The 22036-nt window shown below is 50.0% G+C and overlaps 1 protein-coding gene across 3 annotated transcripts in view; it reads left to right on the top strand.

The window, feature by feature from the left end:
- The window catches only part of LOC103281679 (kelch-like protein 20), a 54457-nt gene extending 32722 nt beyond the window's left edge, over positions 1–21735 (top strand). For all 3 annotated transcript variants that reach the window (XM_062958973.1, XM_062958974.1, XM_062958975.1), the window contains 5 exons: positions 15803–15946; positions 16230–16363; positions 17713–17921; positions 18232–18338; positions 20242–21735. In XM_062958973.1, coding sequence (XP_062815043.1) covers positions 15803–15946; positions 16230–16363; positions 17713–17921; positions 18232–18338; positions 20242–20344 — 697 coding nt within the window. In that variant the 3' untranslated portion in view covers positions 20345–21735. The remainder of the gene's footprint in view (positions 1–15802; positions 15947–16229; positions 16364–17712; positions 17922–18231; positions 18339–20241) is intronic.
- Positions 21736–22036: the final 301 nt, after the last annotated feature.

Below are 22036 nucleotides of genomic sequence, written 5' to 3'. Positions count from 1 at the left end.
GAGGTATAGAGGCTCAGCCCTGTCTTGTACTCTTGGGACGAGACCCCGCCCACACCCCCAGCCCCGCTCTTTAGTCATAAAAGACCTCTCAGGAGAGGTATAGAGGCTCAGCCCTGTCTCAGGCTCTTGGAAGGAAGCCCCGCCCCCTTCCCTAGCTCCGCCCCCTGTGTCCAAACAAGTGCCTCAGGGGAAGTATACAGAGGCTCAGCCCTGTCTTGTGCTCTTGGGACGAGACCCCGCCCACACCCCCAGCCCCGCTCTTTAGTCATAAAAGACCTCTCAGGAGAGGTATAGAGGCTCAGCCCTGTCTCAGGCTCTTGGAAGGAAGCCCCGCCCCCTTCCCTAGCTCCGCCCCCTGTGTCCAAACAAGTGCCTCAGGGGAAGTATACAGAGGCTCAGCCCTGTCTTGTGCTCTTGGGACGAGACCCCGCCCACACCCCCAGCCCCGCTCTTTAGTCATAAAAGACCTCTCAGGAGAGGTATAGAGGCTCAGCCCTGTCTCAGGCTCTTGGAAGGAAGCCCCGCCCCCTTCCCTAGCTCCGCCCCCTGTGTCCAAACAAGTGCCTCAGGGGAAGTATACAGAGGCTCAGCCCTGTCTTGTGCTCTTGGGACGAGACCCCGCCCACACCCCCAGCCCCGCTCTTTAGTCATAAAAGACCTCTCAGGAGAGGTATAGAGGCTCAGCCCTGTCTCAGGCTCTTGGAAGGAAGCCCCGCCCCCTTCCCTAGCTCCGCCCCCTGTGTCCAAACAAGTGCCTCAGGGGAAGTATACAGAGGCTCAGCCCTGTCTTGTGCTCTTGGGACGAGACCCCGCCCACACCCCTAGCCCCGCTCTTTAGTCATAAAAGACCTCTCAGGAGAGGTATAGAGGCTCAGCCCTGTCTTGTGCTCTTGGGACGAGACCCCGCCCACACCCCTAGCCCCGCTCTTTAGTCATAAAAGACCTCTCAGGAGAGGTATAGAGGCTCAGCCCTGTCTTGTGCTCTTGGGACGAGACCCCGCCCACACCCCTAGCCCCGCTCTTTAGTCATAAAAGACCTCTCAGGAGAGGTATAGAGGCTCAGCCCTGTCTTGTGCTCTTGGGACGAGACCCCGCCCACACCCCCAGCCCCGCTCTTTAGTCATAAAAGACCTCTCAGGAGAGGTATAGAGGCTCAGCCCTGTCTCAGGCTCTTGGAAGGAAGCCCCGCCCCCTTCCCTAGCTCCGCCCCCTGTGTCCAAACAAGTGCCTCAGGGGAAGTATACAGAGGCTCAGCCCTGTCTTGTGCTCTTGGGACGAGACCCCGCCCACACCCCCAGCCCCGCTCTTTAGTCATAAAAGACCTCTCAGGAGAGGTATAGAGGCTCAGCCCTGTCTCAGGCTCTTGGAAGGAAGCCCCGCCCCCTTCCCTAGCTCCACCCCCTGTGTCCAAACAAGTGCCTCAGGGGAAGTATACAGAGGCTCAGCCCTGTCTTGTGCTCTTGGGACGAGACCCCGCCCACACCCCCAGCCCCGCTCTTTAGTCATAAAAGACCTCTCAGGAGAGGTATAGAGGCTCAGCCCTGTCTCAGGCTCTTGGAAGGAAGTCCCGCCCCCTTCCCTAGCTTCGCCCCCTGTGTCCAAACAAGTGCCTCAGGGGAAGTATACAGAGGCTCAGCCCTGTCTTGTGCTCTTGGGACGAGACCCCGCCCACACCCCCAGCCCCGCTCTTTAGTCATAAAAGACCTCTCAGGAGAGGTATAGAGGCTCAGCCCTGTCTCAGGCTCTTGGAAGGAAGCCCCGCCCCCTTCCCTAGCTCCGCCCCCTGTGTCCAAACAAGTGCCTCAGGGGAAGTATACAGAGGCTCAGCCCTGTCTTGTGCTCTTGGGACGAGACCCCGCCCACACCCCTAGCCCCGCTCTTTAGTCATAAAAGACCTCTCAGGAGAGGTATAGAGGCTCAGCCCTGTCTTGTGCTCTTGGGACGAGACCCCGCCCACACCCCTAGCCCCGCTCTTTAGTCATAAAAGACCTCTCAGGAGAGGTATAGAGGCTCAGCCCTGTCTTGTGCTCTTGGGACGAGACCCCGCCCACACCCCTAGCCCCGCTCTTTAGTCATAAAAGACCTCTCAGGAGAGGTATAGAGGCTCAGCCCTGTCTTGTGCTCTTGGGACGAGACCCCGCCCACACCCCCAGCCCCGCTCTTTAGTCATAAAAGACCTCTCAGGAGAGGTATAGAGGCTCAGCCCTGTCTTGTGCTCTTGGAAGGAAGCCCCGCCCCCTTCCCTAGCTCCGCCCCCTGTGTCCAAACAAGTGCCTCAGGGGAAGTATACAGAGGCTCAGCCCTGTCTTGTGCTCTTGGGACGAGACCCCGCCCACACCCCCAGCCCCGCTCTTTAGTCATAAAAGACCTCTCAGGAGAGGTATAGAGGCTCAGCCCTGTCTCAGGCTCTTGGAAGGAAGCCCCGCCCCCTTCCCTAGCTCCGCCCCCTGTGTCCAAACAAGTGCCTCAGGGGAAGTATACAGAGGCTCAGCCCTGTCTTGTGCTCTTGGGACGAGACCCCGCCCACACCCCTAGCCCCGCTCTTTAGTCATAAAAGACCTCTCAGGAGAGGTATAGAGGCTCAGCCCTGTCTTGTGCTCTTGGGACGAGACCCCGCCCACACCCCTAGCCCCGCTCTTTAGTCATAAAAGACCTCTCAGGAGAGGTATAGAGGCTCAGCCCTGTCTTGTGCTCTTGGGACGAGACCCCGCCCACACCCCCAGCCCCGCTCTTTAGTCATAAAAGACCTCTCAGGAGAGGTATAGAGGCTCAGCCCTGTCTTGTGCTCTTGGAAGGAAGCCCCGCCCCCTTCCCTAGCTCCGCCCCCTGTGTCCAAACAAGTGCCTCAGGGGAAGTATACAGAGGCTCAGCCCTGTCTTGTGCTCTTGGGACGAGACCCCGCCCACACCCCCAGCCCCGCTCTTTAGTCATAAAAGACCTCTCAGGAGAGGTATAGAGGCTCAGCCCTGTCTCAGGCTCTTGGAAGGAAGCCCCGCCCCCTTCCCTAGCTCCGCCCCCTGTGTCCAAACAAGTGCCTCAGGGGAAGTATACAGAGGCTCAGCCCTGTCTTGTGCTCTTGGGACGAGACCCCGCCCACACCCCTAGCCCCGCTCTTTAGTCATAAAAGACCTCTCAGGAGAGGTATAGAGGCTCAGCCCTGTCTTGTGCTCTTGGGACGAGACCCCGCCCACACCCCTAGCCCCGCTCTTTAGTCATAAAAGACCTCTCAGGAGAGGTATAGAGGCTCAGCCCTGTCTTGTGCTCTTGGGACGAGACCCCGCCCACACCCCTAGCCCCGCTCTTTAGTCATAAAAGACCTCTCAGGAGAGGTATAGAGGCTCAGCCCTGTCTTGTGCTCTTGGGACGAGACCCCGCCCACACCCCCAGCCCCGCTCTTTAGTCATAAAAGACCTCTCAGGAGAGGTATAGAGGCTCAGCCCTGTCTCAGGCTCTTGGAAGGAAGCCCCGCCCCCTTCCCTAGCTCCGCCCCCTGTGTCCAAACAAGTGCCTCAGGGGAAGTATACTGTGATGAACCATGGGCCTTGTAGTCCTGCTCAGGACATTGTAATCCCTGATGAAGATGAAAACTTGGGTTTTTTACCTTCCCAGTCTGAACTGGATTCCTCTCAGCCAGATCCTTCCCAGGCAGATCTGGAAACCTTGCACCTGCAAGAAAGTTGTGCCCCAGAAGTATGTCAAACAACCCCAGAGCCTACTTCTCCCGTGTTCTTGCGCCGGGAGTTTTGTAAACAACAGAGAAGTTTGGATTCAGCTTCGCGCAGGAGTGCGAGGATAGCAGCTAAGAATGTTGCCAATTAACATTGGTTCTCGTGAGAATCTTTAAGGAGTTTAACATCTGGTCTCAGAGTTTAGCTTTCGTTTCTGATTCCCAGAGAACCGCTTTGGTGAGAAAGTTGGACTCTATATAGGTGTTTTGCCCGCGTAGCAACTTCGCGGAGTCAATTCGTCAGCCTACGGAGCGAGTTGTGTCTGGACAGCGCGCTCCGATTCAAGCCTCGCTTCAGCTCAAGCCTTGCCTTGCTATCCAGCCTTCGCCTTGCTTCCCAGCCTTTGTTTACCTACGGACTTTGCCTTGTTTCCCAGGACTAATCCTTGCCTTGTTTCACGGATTTTACCAAGTTATTCCACGGACCTTGTTCTTGTTCTTAGTTACCTTGTTCCACGTTCAAGCCTTGTTTCAAGTATCAAGTTATTTCCTAGCCACGCTCAAGTTTTATGGACTAAGGACCTCGTCATCTCCCCTCACTTTGCTTGGCAAAGTGAGTGTTTCGGTTATTGGATTACAACTTTGGACCTTAATATTTCTTATTGGACATTGCTTTTTTGGACTAATTCTGACCTTTCCTGAAGGGTCTAATTCTGGACTATTTTCTATACTTGTTTTTATTAACTTTATATATTCCTTCAATAAAGATATTAGTTAGATTCTGGCCTCTGTGTATGGTTATTGGTGCCTCTGCCGCCTGGGTCGTGACAGTTTGACTCCGCCACCCATAAGCACCAACTAACCGAGGCCAGGATGTCTACCGGAGCCGCGCCGGCTGGACAGCCGCTCAGCTACACCATCAGCAAGGACGAAGTGGACCGCATCCGTGACAGACTCAACGCGCAGGATGGAGAAATAAAAGGGTTGAGGGAGCGCGGAGTTCGCCTCCCGGCCATGGCGTTGCCTACCAAGTTTTCTGGAGAAGCTGCTAAAGTTCATGTTTTCCGCCGCCAATGTCAAGCTTATCTAGAGGCCCGTGATGCCGAGTTTCCCCAAGAAGACATCAAGGTGGCGTGGGTCTACAGTCTTCTAGACGGACCAGCGGCTAGCTGGGCGACGGCCCTGTTTGATCAAGCCTCCCCCCACCTAAGTTCAGCACAACGCTTCTTGGATCACCTTAAGGAGACCTGGGGAATCGAGGACAATTTGGAGGCAGCCGGTCACAAACTCCGGCGCCTCCTTCAAGGAGACAGGCCCATGTCTCAGTACATAGCCGAGTTCCGCGTGCTGGCCCACAACACCGGCTGGAACGATGTAGCCCTCAGAGGACAATTTCGGGAGGGTCTCAACATTGAAATGCTGGAAGAAATCTCCAAGGTGGATCCTCCCCATTCCCTCGAGGCACTCATTGATCAATGTTTACGGGCTGAAGTCATGATTGCCAACAGGAAACAATGGGTTCGAGGCCAGGGCGGTAGAGCCGGGGCAAAACCCCCCGCTCCCGCCAGTGTTCAGCCACGTCCGGTGTGGAGACCCCCGCCGCCAACCCCATACCCCAGAGGAGGCGAGGAGGTGCCGATGCAGTTGGGCAATGTGCGTCCCAGACTAGATGCCGCCGAGAAGGCCCGTCGTCAACGCTTGAACCTCTGCTGGTACTGCGGGAACGGGGGCCACTTCGCCAGAGAGTGCCCAGCCAAAGGGAAGCCTGCCGCCCGTCTTGCGGCGGCGTCCTCCACGGAGTCGAAGGCGTCTGAGCCGACTGGCACACAGCCGGCGGGGGAAGCCAACGACCGGGTGTAGAGAGGCTCGCCAACCCGGTCAAAAAATCCATCCAAGAGCCGCCAACCGGGGTCCTGTTCCTTCTCGTGGTCACATTATGGACAGCAAAAAGGGGACCCGTCATGATCCACGCCATGATAGACTCTGGAGCTACCAACAATTTCATCGATAGAGAGTATGCCGACTCTCTGGGATTACAATATCATGATTTCAAGAATGCCCGTGTGGTGCAAGCCATAGACGGCCGTCCCCTCAAGACGGGCCCCGTAAGCCAGTGGTCGGAACCCACCAGGATGTGGATAAGGGAACATATGGAAGAGATTTCCTTCTTTGTTACCGAGGTTCCCCATTTCCCTGTGATTTTGGGAATTCCATGGCTGACACTCCACGACCCTAACATCTCCTGGTCCAACAGAGAACTGCAGTTTGCTTCACCGTACTGCCAAAACCATTGCCTCGTAGCCAAGGTATGCCATGCCACAGACTCCGAGCCCATCATCACCTTGCCAAAGAAGTACTCCGAGTATTGGGATGTATTCAATGAGAAAGAAGCCGAAAAATTACCCCCACATAGACCTTATGACTGTGCCATTGACTTGGTGGAGGGGGCCCCGATCCCGCGAGGGCATCTCTACTCCCTGACTGAACCAGAGCAAGAAGCTCTCAGGGAATTCTTAGAGACAAACCTTCGCAAGGGGTTCATCAGACCCTCTCAATCCCCAGCCGCCTCCCCAGTGATGTTTGTGAAGAAGAAGTCAGGGGAATTACGCTTGGTGGTGGACTACAGAGCATTGAACAATATCACCAAGCGGAACAGCTATCCCCTGCCCTTAATCTCGGATCTACTGGACCGACTTCGAGGAGCCAAGGTCTACACCAAGCTGGATCTTCGGGGGGCTTATAATCTAGTTCGCATCAGAGAAGGGGACGAGTGGAAGACCGCCTTCCAGACTAAATTCGGATTATTCGAGTCCCGAGTTATGAATTTCGGTTTATGCGGAGCTCCCGCAACGTTCCAGCATTTTGTCAACGATATTTTTCAGGACTATCTAGACAGATTCTTGATAATCTACCTGGACGATTTTTTGGTGTTTTCCAGATCACAATCAGAACATGAGAACCACGTCAAAATGGTGTTGCAACGACTGCGGGATCATGGACTTTATGCCAAGCTAGAAAAATGCGCTTTTGATCTACAAGAGGTAGATTTCCTTGGCTACCGCATCTCGCCTCTAGGGCTTTCCATGGATCCAGCCAAAGTTTCAGCAGTATTGGAATGGCGGGCGCCAACTAACAAGAAAGAGGTGCAGCGTTTCTTGGGGTTCGCGAACTACTACCGCAAGTTCATTCCAGATTTTGCCCGCTGGTCCGACCCCATCACTAGCTGCATCCGTGGAAAGCAGCCTTTCCGCTGGACTGATCAAGCAGAGAAAGGGTTCCAGCAACTGAAGAAACTATTCACCTCCCAGCCAATTCTACAGCACCCAAATCCTGGAACCCCTTTTGTGGTGCAAGCGGACGCCTCTGATGTGGCAATTGGGGCTGTACTCTTACAACCGGTGGGAGATCACCTCCACCCCTGTGCCTTTTATTCTCGTCAACTAACCACACCAGAGAGGAATTACACCATTTGGGAAAAAGAACTACTGGCCATAAAGGCAGCCTTTGAAACTTGGAGACATTGGCTAGAAGGGGCCAAATTCCCCATTGAAGTCCACACTGATCATCGTAATCTAGAACATCTAAGAACTGCCCGCAAACTAAATCAGAGGCAGCAACGTTGGGCTTTATTCTTTGAACGTTTCAACTTCCAGATCCATTATGTGACCCCAGCTCAAACCAAGCAAGCAGACGCCCTGTCACGTAAACCGGAATACGCTGCAGGACGCAAGGAGACCTTTGAATCCCAACTGCTACAACCTGAGAACTTTGCCACGCTCACAGTGGGGAACACCAAATCCAGTCCCATTGGTTCAACTTCCCCTACTCCAGGACCCATCTGTGCTCAAGAAATCAGGGCTAGTCAGCAAGCAGATGCCTGGGCGCAGGACCAACTTCGCCAAGGTCTGCATTTTCCCTTTTCGCTTAAAGATGGGCTGCTCTGCTATAGAAATCATGTTTATATCCCACCCGGACCGGGCAGGGAAAAAGCGCTTCGTCTGTGTCATGACTGCAAACCAGCAGGACACTTCGGACTATTTAAAACCATGCATTTGATCCTAAGAGATTTTTGGTGGCCCAAGATCCGCAAGGATGTGGAAAAATATGTCAACACCTGCCCAGTATGCCAGCGCTCCAAGATACGAAGGGAGAAGCCCTCAGGGCTTTTGCACCCCCTTCCTACCCCATCTCGCCCATGGGAAATAATTTCCGCGGATTTCATCACTGACCTACCACCTTCCTGTGGATTCACCACGATCTTAGTGGTGGTGGACCTATTCACCAAGTTAGCCCATTTCATTCCCTGCGAAGGCCTCCCCACGGCCAAGGAAACTGCGGATCTATTTCTTCAGCATGTTTTCAGACTACATGGATTGCCCAAGAGTTTAGTCACAGACCGTGGATCTCAATTCACCTCTCGTTTTTGGAAGGCACTACAAAAACTACTGGGCATAGACTCTCGCTTATCTTCAGCTCATCATCCCCAAACAGATGGGCAAACGGAGCGCACCAATGCCACTTTGGAGCAGTATCTTCGCTGTTATGTAAACTACCAACAGGACAATTGGGCTTCTCTGTTACCACTGTCTGAGTTTGCCTACAATAATGGAGTTCAAGCTTCTACAAAAGAAACGCCGTTCTTTGCAAACTACGGTTTCCATCCACGTTTCTTTCCCCCTGTCATTGAAACTTCAGAAGTTCCCGCAGCAGAGGATTGGCTGCAGGAACTCACAGCGGTGCAACAACTTTTGCTCCAGCAACTGGACCAAGCCAAGGAGGACTATAAACGCCACGCTGACAAACACCGCCAGCCGGGCCCCGAAATCAAGGTAGGAGATCGGGTTTTCCTGTCCACTCGCTTTCTTCCCTCCCACCGCCCATGCCGGAAGTTAGATGCCCGCTTCATTGGCCCCTATCCAGTGGTGGCGCAATTAAACCCCGTGACTTTCAAACTCCAACTTCCACGTTCAATGCGCATCCACCCAGTGTTTCACCGTTCCCTGCTCCTTCCGGCGGATGGTGTGCGTCCTGATACAGACCAACCGGCCCCCCCTCCTGTTTTGATGAATGGGGAGGAGGAGTTCGAGGTTGAGGACATTTTGGATTCTCGCTTTCATCGCCGCCGCCTACAATATCTCATTGACTGGGTGGGTTTTGGGCCTGAGGAACGCTCTTGGGAAGACGCCTCCACAGTCCATGCTCCTGATCTAACCCGTCGCTTCCATCTGACCTATCCCACCAAACCGCGACCTCGCGCCTCGGGGAGAGGACCCCAGTTTGGGAGGGGCCCTGAGGAGGGGGATAGTGTGATGAACCATGGGCCTTGTAGTCCTGCTCAGGACATTGTAATCCCTGATGAAGATGAAAACTTGGGTTTTTTACCTTCCCAGTCTGAACTGGATTCCTCTCAGCCAGATCCTTCCCAGGCAGATCTGGAAACCTTGCACCTGCAAGAAAGTTGTGCCCCAGAAGTATGTCAAACAACCCCAGAGCCTACTTCTCCCGTGTTCTTGCGCCGGGAGTTTTGTAAACAACAGAGAAGTTTGGATTCAGCTTCGCGCAGGAGTGCGAGGATAGCAGCTAAGAATGTTGCCAATTAACATTGGTTCTCGTGAGAATCTTTAAGGAGTTTAACATCTGGTCTCAGAGTTTAGCTTTCGTTTCTGATTCCCAGAGAACCGCTTTGGTGAGAAAGTTGGACTCTATATAGGTGTTTTGCCCGCGTAGCAACTTCGCGGAGTCAATTCGTCAGCCTACGGAGCGAGTTGTGTCTGGACAGCGCGCTCCGATTCAAGCCTCGCTTCAGCTCAAGCCTTGCCTTGCTATCCAGCCTTCGCCTTGCTTCCCAGCCTTTGTTTACCTACGGACTTTGCCTTGTTTCCCAGGACTAATCCTTGCCTTGTTTCACGGATTTTACCAAGTTATTCCACGGACCTTGTTCTTGTTCTTAGTTACCTTGTTCCACGTTCAAGCCTTGTTTCAAGTATCAAGTTATTTCCTAGCCACGCTCAAGTTTTATGGACTAAGGACCTCGTCATCTCCCCTCACTTTGCTTGGCAAAGTGAGTGTTTCGGTTATTGGATTACAACTTTGGACCTTAATATTTCTTATTGGACATTGCTTTTTTGGACTAATTCTGACCTTTCCTGAAGGGTCTAATTCTGGACTATTTTCTATACTTGTTTTTATTAACTTTATATATTCCTTCAATAAAGATATTAGTTAGATTCTGGCCTCTGTGTATGGTTATTGGTGCCTCTGCCGCCTGGGTCGTGACATATACAGAGGCTCAGCCCTGTCTTGTGCTCTTGGGACGAGACCCCGCCCACACCCCTAGCCCCGCTCTTTAGTCATAAAAGACCTCTCAGGAGAGGTATAGAGGCTCAGCCCTGTCTTGTGCTCTTGGGACGAGACCCCGCCCACACCCCTAGCCCCGCTCTTTAGTCATAAAAGACCTCTCAGGAGAGGTATAGAGGCTCAGCCCTGTCTTGTGCTCTTGGGACGAGACCCCGCCCACACCCCTAGCCCCGCTCTTTAGTCATAAAAGACCTCTCAGGAGAGGTATAGAGGCTCAGCCCTGTCTTGTGCTCTTGGGACGAGACCCCGCCCACACCCCCAGCCCCGCTCTTTAGTCATAAAAGACCTCTCAGGAGAGGTATAGAGGCTCAGCCCTGTCTCAGGCTCTTGGAAGGAAGCCCCGCCCCCTTCCCTAGCTCCGCCCCCTGTGTCCAAACAAGTGCCTCGGGGGAAGTATACAGAGGCTCAGCCCTGTCTTGTGCTCTTGGGACGAGACCCCGCCCACACCCCCAGCCCCGCTCTTTAGTCATAAAAGACCTCTCAGGAGAGGTATAGAGGCTCAGCCCTGTCTTGTGCTCTTGGGACGAGACCCCGCCCACACCCCTAGCCCCGCTCTTTAGTCATAAAAGACCTCTCAGGAGAGGTATAGAGGCTCAGCCCTGTCTTGTGCTCTTGGGACGAGACCCCGCCCACACCCCTAGCCCCGCTCTTTAGTCATAAAAGACCTCTCAGGAGAGGTATAGAGGCTCAGCCCTGTCTTGTGCTCTTGGGACGAGACCCCGCCCACACCCCCAGCCCCGCTCTTTAGTCATAAAAGACCTCTCAGTAGAGGTATAGAGGCTCAGCCCTGTCTTGTGCTCTTGGAAGGAAGCCCCGCCCCCTTCCCTAGCTCCGCCCCCTGTGTCCAAACAAGTGCCTCAGGGGAAGTATACAGAGGCTCAGCCCTGTCTTGTGCTCTTGGGACGAGACCCCGCCCACACCCCCAGCCCCGCTCTTTAGTCATAAAAGACCTCTCAGGAGAGGTATAGAGGCTCAGCCCTGTCTCAGGCTCTTGGAAGGAAGCCCCGCCCCCTTCCCTAGCTCCGCCCCCTGTGTCCAAACAAGTGCCTCAGGGGAAGTATACAGAGGCTCAGCCCTGTCTTGTGCTCTTGGGACGAGACCCCGCCCACACCCCTAGCCCCGCTCTTTAGTCATAAAAGACCTCTCAGGAGAGGTATAGAGGCTCAGCCCTGTCTTGTGCTCTTGGGACGAGACCCCGCCCACACCCCTAGCCCCGCTCTTTAGTCATAAAAGACCTCTCAGGAGAGGTATAGAGGCTCAGCCCTGTCTTGTGCTCTTGGGACGATACCCCGCCCACACCCCTAGCCCCGCTCTTTAGTCATAAAAGACCTCTCAGGAGAGGTATAGAGGCTCAGCCCTGTCTTGTGCTCTTGGGACGAGACCCCGCCCACACCCCCAGCCCCGCTCTTTAGTCATAAAAGACCTCTCAGGAGAGGTATAGAGGCTCAGCCCTGTCTCAGGCTCTTGGAAGGAAGCCCCGCCCCCTTCCCTAGCTCCGCCCCCTGTGTCCAAACAAGTGCCTCAGGGGAAGTATACAGAGGCTCAGCCCTGTCTTGTGCTCTTGGGACGAGACCCCGCCCACACCCCCAGCCCCGCTCTTTAGTCATAAAAGACCTCTCAGGAGAGGTATAGAGGCTCAGCCCTGTCTTGTGCTCTTGGGACGAGACCCCGCCCACACCCCCAGGCCCGCTCTTTAGTCATAAAAGACCTCTCAGGAGAGGTATACAGGCTCAGCCCTGTCTCAGGCTCTTGGAAGGAAGCCCCGCCCCCTTCCCTAGCTCCGCCCCCTGTGTCCAAACAGGTGCCTCAGGGGAAGTATACAGAGGCTCAGCCCTGTCTTGTGCTCTTGGGACGAGACCCCGCCCACACCCCTAGCCCCGCTCTTTAGTCATAAAAGACCTCTCAGGAGAGGTATAGAGGCTCAGCCCTGTCTCAGGCTCTTGGAAGGAAGCCCCGCCCCCTTCCCTAGCTCCGCCCCCTGTGTCCAACAAGCGCCTCAGGAGAGGTATAGATTCTCAGCCCTGTCTCGGGCTCTTGGGAAGAAGCCACGCCCACTCCTCTAGCTCCGCCCCCTGTGTCCTAACAGGCGCCTCAGGTGCTGAGCCCTGTCTCTGGCCCTTGGGAAGAGTCCCCGCCCCTCCTCTGGCCCCGCCCCCGTGTCCTAATAGGTGCTAACACCACCCCTCTGGATCGCTCCAGTGCCCACCGGGGGGCGGTAGCACCCATTTTGGGAATCACTGCTCTACACTGACGCATTAATACAGTTTGGCACCACTTGAACTGCCATAGCTCAATGTTATGGAATCTTAAGAGATGTAGTTTGGTGGGACACTAGAAGAGAAGGCTAAAAAGCTTGAAAAATTACAGCTCCCATGATTTCATAGCATTGTATTTTGTTATATGTATTAATGTTGACGTGTATAATAATAATAATAATAATAATAATAATAATAATAATAATAATAACAATAATAATAATTTATTTATATTCCGTCCTTCTCTCCATGGGGACTCAGAGCAGATTACAGTATAAATCAGTGATCGATCCAGGGGGGCGGTGATGGCACCAATTAGGACACGGGGGCGGGGCCAGAGGAGGGGCGGGGCCTCTTCCCAAGGGCCAGAGACAGGGCTCAGCACCTGAGGCGCCTGTTAGGACACAGGGGGCGGAGCTAGAGGAGTGGGCGTGGCTTCTTCCCAAGAGCCCGAGACAGGGCTGAGCCTCTATACCTCTCCTGAGAGGTCTTTTATGACTAAAGAGCGGGGCTAGGGGTGTGGGCGGGGTCTCTTCCCAAGAGCACAAGACAGGGCTGAGCCTCTATACCTCTCCTGAGAGGTCTTTTATGACTAAAGAGCGGGGCTGGGGGTGTGGGCGGGGTCTCTTCCCAAGAGCACAAGACAGGGCTGAGCCTCTGTATACTTCCCCTGAGGCACTTGTTTGGACACAAGGGGGGGAGCTAGAGGAGTGGGCGTGGCTTCTTCCCAAGAGCCCGAGACAGGGCTGAGAATCTATACCTCTCCTGAGGCACTTTTTGGGACACAGAGGGCGGAGCTAGGAACAGGGGGCGGGGCCTCCTTCCAAGAGCACAAGACAGGGCTGAGCCTCTGTATACCTCCCCTGAGGCACACAGGGGGCGGAGCTAGAGGAGTGGGCGTGGCTTCTTCCCAAGAGCCCGAGACAGGGCTGAGAATCTATACCTCTCCTGAGGCACTTTTTGGGACACAGAGGGCGGAGCTAGGGAAGGGGGCGGGGCCTCCTTCCAAGAGCCTGAGACAGGGCTGAGCCTCTATATTTCTCCTGAGAGGCCGTTTAGGACTAAAGGGCAGGGCTAGGGGTGGGGCCTCTTCCCAAGAACCTCTGTATACCTCCCCTGAGGCACTTGTTAAAACACAGGGGCGAGGTATAGAGGTCCAACCCGATCAGGAACTTGGGAAGAGGCCCCGCCCCCTCCTCTAGCCCCGCCCCCTTTCTTGGCAGACACCGCAGGACAGGGATAGAAGCTCAGCCCTGCCTCAGAGCTCATAACTCCACCCATCCCAGTCCTGGCCGCCCATTTGTGGTCCCGCCCACCTCCCCCTCCTAGCCCTGCATCTTGGACTAGGGAGAGGCCCAGCCCCGCCCTCTTGAGCAGGAACCACGCCCACCCCTCTAAGCCACGCCCCCTTTCCAGGGGGCACTGAGTAATATTTTTTCTGGAAAGGGGGCGGTAGGCCAAATAGGTTTGGGAACCACTGGTATAAATAGATACAGGCAAACAATCAATAACTTGTTACAATACAATGAGACACAATTACATAGACAAAGGCAAAGGCTTCCCCTTTCATTTCCGGCTTTGGAGGCAATGCTTATTTCGGGCTCCGGGGGAGGTACTTTTCTTCGTTTCCAAGCCAAGGAGCTTTTTCCTCTCTCAGTACCGAGGAAGAAACATATGCTCAGAGACACTCTGGTCATGACTCTGGACTACAACCCTGGAATCTGGGGTTCTAATTCCCACTTGGTCATAAAAACGCCCGACCCCAGGAAACCCCGTGATAGGTTCACCTTAGAGTTATCATAAATGAGAAATGATAGCAGTAATAAATATTTCGAATAAATAAATACAGAACCTCTCCCTCCTCTTGGCTCTATCCAAGCTCTCCTCACCCATCCAGTTGCATAATGAATGTCATCTATGCCTTGCCTTCCCCTGGGTCTCTTTAGCAGGCCTGAAGTTATTGCCTTCCCGTCTGATGGATCACTTTGACAGCCCACTTATGGCTATATATTCTCGCTAAAGACAAACTCAGTGTCTCTCCAGCACATTCCTTGAGGATTGCACTGCGAGAGGCTTGAAATCCTTTGGCTAAATATATAGGCTGAATGCAGGGACTGTGTGCATGTGTCAGAGATACGTCAGGTTGTATTTTAAGCTTCACCTTGGCACCAGGGACACTCTATCGACTACCCCAGTAATATACTTTTGCTTGTAGACCTGGCCAGTGATGTCAGGTTAGTCTACTATAAATATGTGTGTGTGTGTGCATGTGGATACATATATACATAGATACATACACTAGCTTAGGTTGACCTGGTTTGCATTGTGTAATGGTATTTATTAGTGAAAATAATGGTTAGTGTTATGATTGTAGGGATGGTTTTTTCACCAAGCACAAAGCAGTACTTTCTCTGTCCCTCAGGTAGTGATCACACCTGGCTGATTTAGGTCTCCATGGCATCCCTCTAGTGGTCTCTTGGGGGTCACAGCTGGCTCTTTCCCATGGCCTTCTATTGACCTCTTGGCGTAACCACTGGCTCTTTCCCACAGCCCTTTGGTGACCTCTTGAGTAACAGCTGTCTCTTTCCCACAACCCTTTGGTGACCTCTTGGAGTAACCGCTGGCTCTTTCCCACAACTCTTTGATGACCTCTTGGGTAACAGCTGGCTCTTTCCCACAACTCTTTGGTGACCTCTTGGGTAACAGCTGGCTCTTTCCCACAACTCTTTGGTGACCTTTTGGAGTAACAGCTGGCTCTTTCCCACAACTCTTTGGTGACCTCTTGGAGTAACAGCTGGCTCTTTCCCACAACTCTTTGGTGACCTCTTGGGTAACAGCTGGGTCTTTCCCACAACTCTTTGGTGACCTCTTGGGTAACAGCTGGCTCTTTCCCACAACTCTTTGGTGACCTCTTGGGTAACAGCTGGCTCTTTCCCACAACTCTTTGGTGACCTCTTGGGTAACAGCTGGCTCTTTCCCACAACTCTTTGGTGACCTCTTGGGTAACAGCTGGCTCTTTCCCACAACTCTTTGGTGACCTCTTGGAGTAACCGCTGGCTCTTTCCCACAACCCTTTGGTGACCTCTTGGAATAACCATTGGCTCTTTCCCACAACCCTTTGGTGACCTCTTGGAGTAACCATTGGCTTTTTCCCACAACTCTTTGGTGACCTCTTGGAGTAACCACTGGCTCTTTCCCACAACCCTTTGGTGACCTCTTGGAGTAACCACTTGGAGTAACAGCTGTCTCTTTCCCACAACTCTTTGGTGACCTCTTGGAGTAACAGCTGGCTCTTTCCCACAACTCTTTGGTGACCTCTTGGAGTAACCACTGGCTCTTCCCAAAACCCTCTTTTTAATGGCTGAGCCATCTGAGTGGCTTGGAGGGGAGCTATGTTGACTTTTATTATATAGATAGATATAGATATGTCAAAGTATGTAGGCATGTATGTTGGATCGGTTTAATATTTTTTTTAAAAGCAGATGTGGGAGAAAATGAATGGACACATCTTCCTTTGCTGTAGATATGAGCCTGAAAACAACGAATGGAAGAGGGACGTGGCCCCATTGAGTGAACCCAAGCAAGATGTGGCCGTGGCGGAGTTGGGGGGCTACCTGTACTGCGTTGGGGGCTACGATGGCCTGCTTTGTGTGGACACTGTGGAGAGGTAGGCCCTTTGGTGCCTGTGTGCATTGAATTCCATGTGTGATGGTGGAGCCTATGATTTTTATCGGATCATGGGAGCTAAGCAGGGACAACTTTGGCTAGTGCTTGGATGGGAGACCGCGGATGGATCCCTTCCACCTCCAAGGATTCCTGACCTAAGAAACCCCTACAAAATGCATGCGGTTGCCATAAATCCATACATCTATATAGTCAACAATCCATCTACTTCCCTTACAACCGGGATCCTTTGCTTTCAACATCTACGTGCTATTGTTTGTCTCCAGATATGACCCACTGCTCAATCGATGGCGCAAAGTGACGCCCATGAGCCGTCGCCGGAGGGGCCTGGGCTTGGCGGTGCTGGATGGGTACCTCTATGCCGTCGGTGGGTCTGATGGACAGGCGCCTTTGTATTCAGGTACTAACCAGGTTCTTTGATTCCTTACACAAATGGTTGGACAAATAATCTGCCCCTAAACCCTGTAATGCAACAGTTGTATGTCTCATGTTGACATTTATAGCATGACTTCTAAGGAGTCAGGACATGGATCAGGGGTCCTCAAACTCTTTAAGTGGAGGGCCGGTTCACAGTCCCGCAGACTGTTGGGGGGCCGGACTTATGATGACATAGTCCAAAATTAGGATTGTGGATTGTTGTGTGCCTCCAGGTCAATCCTAAGTCTAAAGTTAGGACAAAGGCCAGGTCAATGACCTTGGAGGACCTTAGTTTAGGGACCCCTGATCTAGACGATCTCATAAGACCATCTAGATAGTCCTATAAGACCATAGGTGAGGAAAGGGACCCTCAAAGGCCATCTAGATGATCTCATAAGGCCATCAGAAGACCATAGATAAGGAAAGTGACCTCAAAGACCATCTAGATGGTCTCATAAGACCATAGGTAAGGAAAGGGACCCTCAAAGGCCATCTAGATGGTCTCATCAGGCCATCAGAAGACCATAGATAAGCAAAGAGACCTCCAAAGCCCATCTAGATGGTTTCATAAGACCATAGCTAAGGAAAGGGACCCTCAAAGGCCATCTAGATGATCTCACCAGGCCATCAGAAGATCATAGATAAGGAAAGGGGTCCCCAAAGGCCATCTAGACAATCTCATAAAACCATAGGTAAGGATAGGGACCCTAAAAGGCCATCTAGACAGTCTCTTAGGACCATAGGTAAGCAAAGTAACTTCCAAAAACCATCTAGATGATCTCATAAGGCCGTAGTTAAGCAGAGACCTTCAAAGACCATCTAGACGATCTCATAAGGCCATAAATAAGCAAAGAGACCTCCAAAGACCATCTAGATGGTCTCATAAGACCATGGATAAGGAAAGGGACCTCAAAGACCATCTAGGTGGTTTCATAAGACCATAGGTAAGGAAAGGAGCCCCCAAAGGCCATCTAGACAGTCTCATAAAACGATAGGTAAGGAAAGGGACCCTCAAAGGCCATTTAGACAGTCTCATAGGACCATAGGTAAGAAAAGTGACCTCCAAAAGCCATCTAGAGGGTCTCATAAGGTCATAGCTAAGTGAAGACACCTTCAAATACCATCTAGATGATCTCAAAAGACCATAGGTAAGCAAAGAGACCTCCAAAGACCAGGTGGGCTTAGGTCAACCCGAAGTCTAAAGTTTAGGACAGGAACCAGGTAAATGACCTTGGAGGACCGCATCCAGCCCACGGGCCTTAATTTGGGGACCCCTGACATGGATAAAGAGAGCAAGGGCCCACTCTGTTCTGACTTTCTCGCCCATCCCAGTGGAGCGTTACAACCCCACGGAAGACAGATGGACCCCATGTCCTCCGCTGCGGACGTGCCGGGAGAACCTAGGATGTGTAGCATTCCAGGGGCAGATCTATGCCGTGGGTGGGCGAGATGACTTCACGGAGCTGTGCAGCACCGAGCGATACAATCCTCTGGCCAACGAATGGCTTCCTGCTCCAGCCATGAGGTCGAAAAGGAGCAAGGTAGGCACACTGGCTTGAGTGTTATCGATCATGGACAAGGGGGTCCGTGCCTGGCGAGTATATGATACACCAAATAGGCTGGGACAGCTTAAGCAGCTGGGAGTGAAAAGGAAAGGGCCCGAGGCTGTTAGGAATGGTGGGAGTTGAAGTCTAAAACACCTGGAAGGCCCACGTTTGCCTGACTACAACTCCCATCATGGTTACTATTGGGATAATAATCTCAATCAGTCAGAGCACCAAATCCTGGCATGCCAGGAAAACCTTTAAAACGGTGCCGTGGTGAATTTTTAAAGTGTTAATATATATACAGGTCGGCCTCGCTGTTGCAAACGGCTACCTCCTAGCCATCGGGGGCTATGACGGCATTGTCCACGTGACCACCGTGGAAGCCTTTGACTGGGAAATGAATAAATGGAGGTGAGTTATCGAATCTTTAAAGGAAAGATGGAATACATCTCTTTCAAAGTTCCAAATACATCACACAGTCCTAGACACTTGGGAAGTGTTTGACTTGTGATTTTGTGGTACGAAATCCAGCATATCTATCTTGTTTGCTATGTCATACTATAACTACAATAACAACAACAATAATAATTGTTTATAGCATAACAGAATCCTAGAATTAGAAGAGACACCAAGGGCCATCAATAATCATCATCATCATCATCATCATCATACAAAATCCAGCATATATATCTCATTTGCTGTGTTAATAATAATAATAATAATAATAATGCAAAAGGCCACCCTACTTGGAGCTGCGTGCATCATCCAAAAATACATCACACAGTCCTAGACACTTGGGAAGTGTTCGACTTGTGATTTTGTGAAACGAAATCCAGCATGTCTATCTTGTTTGCTATGTCATACTATAACTACAATAACAACAACAATAATAATTGTTTATAGCATAACAGAATCCTAGAATCAGAAGAGACACCAAGGGCCATCAATAATAATAATAATAATAATAATAATAATCATCATCATCATCATCATCATCATCATCATCATCATCATCATACAAAATCCAGCATATATATCTCATTTGCTGTGTTAATAATAATAATAATGCAAAAGGCCACCCTACTTGGAGCTGCGCGCATCATCCAAAAATACATCACACAGTCCTAGACACTTGGGAAGTGTTCGACTTGTGATTTTGTGAAACGAAATCCAGCATATACATCTTGTTTGCTATGTCATACTATAACAACAACAACAACAACAATTGTTTATAGCATAACAGAATCCTAGAATTAGAAGAGACCCCAAGGGCCATCAATAATAATAATAATAATAATCATCATCATCATCATACAAAATCCAGCATATATATCCCATTTGTTGTGTTAATAATCTATAAAAGAGTGATGGCATCATGGCGACCGACAAAACAACAAAACTACAGGTCCCCCAACCTCGAAATTTGACAACACAACCCATCATCCACGCCTCTAGGTTGATACAACAAAAAGAAAAGAAAAATAAAGTCCTAATTACAGGGAGAGGAATAATTGCTTTTATCCAATTTCTGCCAGTTAGAAGGCTAAGCTCCTCCAACTTGGTCTCCTAGCAACCCAATAAAAAATAATAAAAAACACTAAAAAATAATTAAAAACACTAAAAGATTAATACAATAAATTCCTATAATAACAGAAAATAACTAAAAATAATACAAGAAAATAATAAAATATAATAAAAAGATAACTTACAATAAAATTAATTTAAAAATACAAATAACGTCAAATAAAAATTACACAACAATTTTTAACCAATACCACCACCACTTTGCCAGAGCAACGCGTGGCTGGGCACAGCTAGTAACAGTAATAATAATAATAATAATAATGCAAAAGGCCACCCTACTTGGATCTGTGCGCATCATCTGAAAATACATCACACAGTCCTAGACACTTGGGAAGTGTTCGACTTGTGATTTTGTGAAACGAAATCCAGCATGTCTATCTTGTTTGCTGTGTCACACAATGTTGTTGTGTCAATAATAATAATAATAATAATAATAATAATAATAATAATTTTATTTATTTAACCAGTCATATGACCATTTCCAAATACAACACAAATAAAAACAAGGCAATAAGGAGGAGCGGACGACTGCTGACCTTCGATTTACAGTCAAAGGGCCATCCAGTCCAATTCCCTTTTACCAAATAGGAAGACACCATCCGATCCCTCCTGACAGATGGCCATCCAGCCTCTGCTGCTGAACTTCCAGAGACGAAGACTCCGCCAGACTCTGATGGATTCAATGGTCCTAATTCTTTTCCATTGCGTTCTTTTCCCTTCTTTCTTGCAGGCGTTTCGGCAACATGCAATCCGTTCATCCCGGCGGAGGCGTCACCGTGGTCAAAATGTCCCCTTCCGATCTGGATTTTTATGATTCTCCTTGGAGCAGATAAAAAAGAAAAATAATTCCAATTTCTTTGATTTGTTTTGAGTTGATTTGTGCAGTTAGGATTTCTCCAGTTGTGGGAAGAAAAAGGGCAAGCTGTGCCATAAAAAATTACAATATCTCAAGGCTCATCTGTCTCCGTAACAGCCAGTCTCCAATTAGGAGATGAATGCATCACATTTTAAAATCAATATATCAAGCACTGACTCATCTATTTTTCTGCTGTGGGTGCTAGGCATGGGTGAATTTATTGGAATCATCGTTAATCGTAATAAAATCGTTAATCGTAATAAAATCGAACAGGGTTCCAAGGTGGTTTGGCCCTTCGAATTTAACCTCCCAATTCAAAGTGTTGGCGCCCATGCCTCGGAATACCTTTGGATAAGCTTCAGATATATGAGAAAGTGTTTTAATTCAACCAATCTCTTGGCTAGCATTGAGGTTTAAGAGCCCCATAGAAACCAAGTCTGGAGCATTTTCTCTCCTTGATAGCCACAAAAAACAAAGTTTCTCAAGTAGAACAATGACTTTCAAAGTAAAGACAACCCAATGAAACAGGAAATAACACTTCCAAACCAGGAACAGATTTTTGTTATTATTCAAAAATTTTAAATAAAAACTTTGAAAATTCACCAATAATCTGAGGATAAGTCAAACATTCTTAGATTTGGTGAGCTAACAGTGGTAAATGTGTTCTACCACTGTAGCAAATTTCATTAGGTTAGCTCAAAAAATGAGGGAGAGAGAAGCCCCTCAAATTTCCCCATTGACGATAATGTTTCCCTTCATGCACATGCGCATCCACCATTAATGAGTTTTGGAAAGTTTTGGAAAGTTTCGAATTTTTTTGCTTCAAAATTTGGAAATGACTTTAGACTTTAGAAACGCCCCCTACTTTCGAAGCAAGTATTGAACCATTTTTTTGATGGACCGCACATGCCTAGTGGATTCATCTACACTGTAGAATTAATGCAGTTCGACACCACTTTAACTGCCATGGCTTTGTGGGAGTAGGAGTTTTGCAAAGTCTTTAGCCTTCTCTGCCAATTAATGTTGGCTCCTCACAAAAATAGACCTCCTATGATTCCGTAATATTGAGCTGAAGTGCTATCAGGAAAATATAAAAATTCTTGTGGGTTTTCAGTCTTAAGAGCTCCTTTTTTTACACATTAGGTAGACTGACTCTATGAATATATTCGATGTAGTAATGAGACGATGACTCTTCTTTTACAGAGATGCCTTTGGGCTAGAAAGTGAGAAGTCTATTTCAAACCTAAGAACTTCGGCAACATTTAGGTTATGGCTTTGTTTATTCGTTTGTTTATTGATATTGGATTTTGTTTGGTTAGATTATTATATTTTAATAAATGTTTATTAATAAAGGCACAATCAAATGTATGGGCTGGAGTTGTTGCCTTGAACAGCTAGTGAGAAATAGATGTTGAAGAGCACACTGAATATAAACAAATGACTGCAAATGGCAATAATCAATGCTATTGGGTTGCTGTGAGTTTTCCGGGCGGCATGGCCATGTTCCAGAAGCATTCTCTCCTGACGTTTCACCCACATCTATTTTAGGTATCCTCAGAGGTTTATTTATTATTTATTTATTACAGACATTTTTATCCCGCCCTTCTCTCCCCGCAAGGAACTCATGGTGGCTTACAAGTTACATATATATACAATCTATATGTATAAA

This window comes from Anolis carolinensis, unplaced genomic scaffold, assembly GCF_035594765.1.
Source record: "Anolis carolinensis isolate JA03-04 unplaced genomic scaffold, rAnoCar3.1.pri scaffold_7, whole genome shotgun sequence".
Lineage (NCBI taxonomy): Eukaryota > Metazoa > Chordata > Lepidosauria > Squamata > Dactyloidae > Anolis > Anolis carolinensis.
Note: the sequence above shows the minus strand (reverse complement) of the source record. Positions and strands in the feature narration are given on the sequence as shown.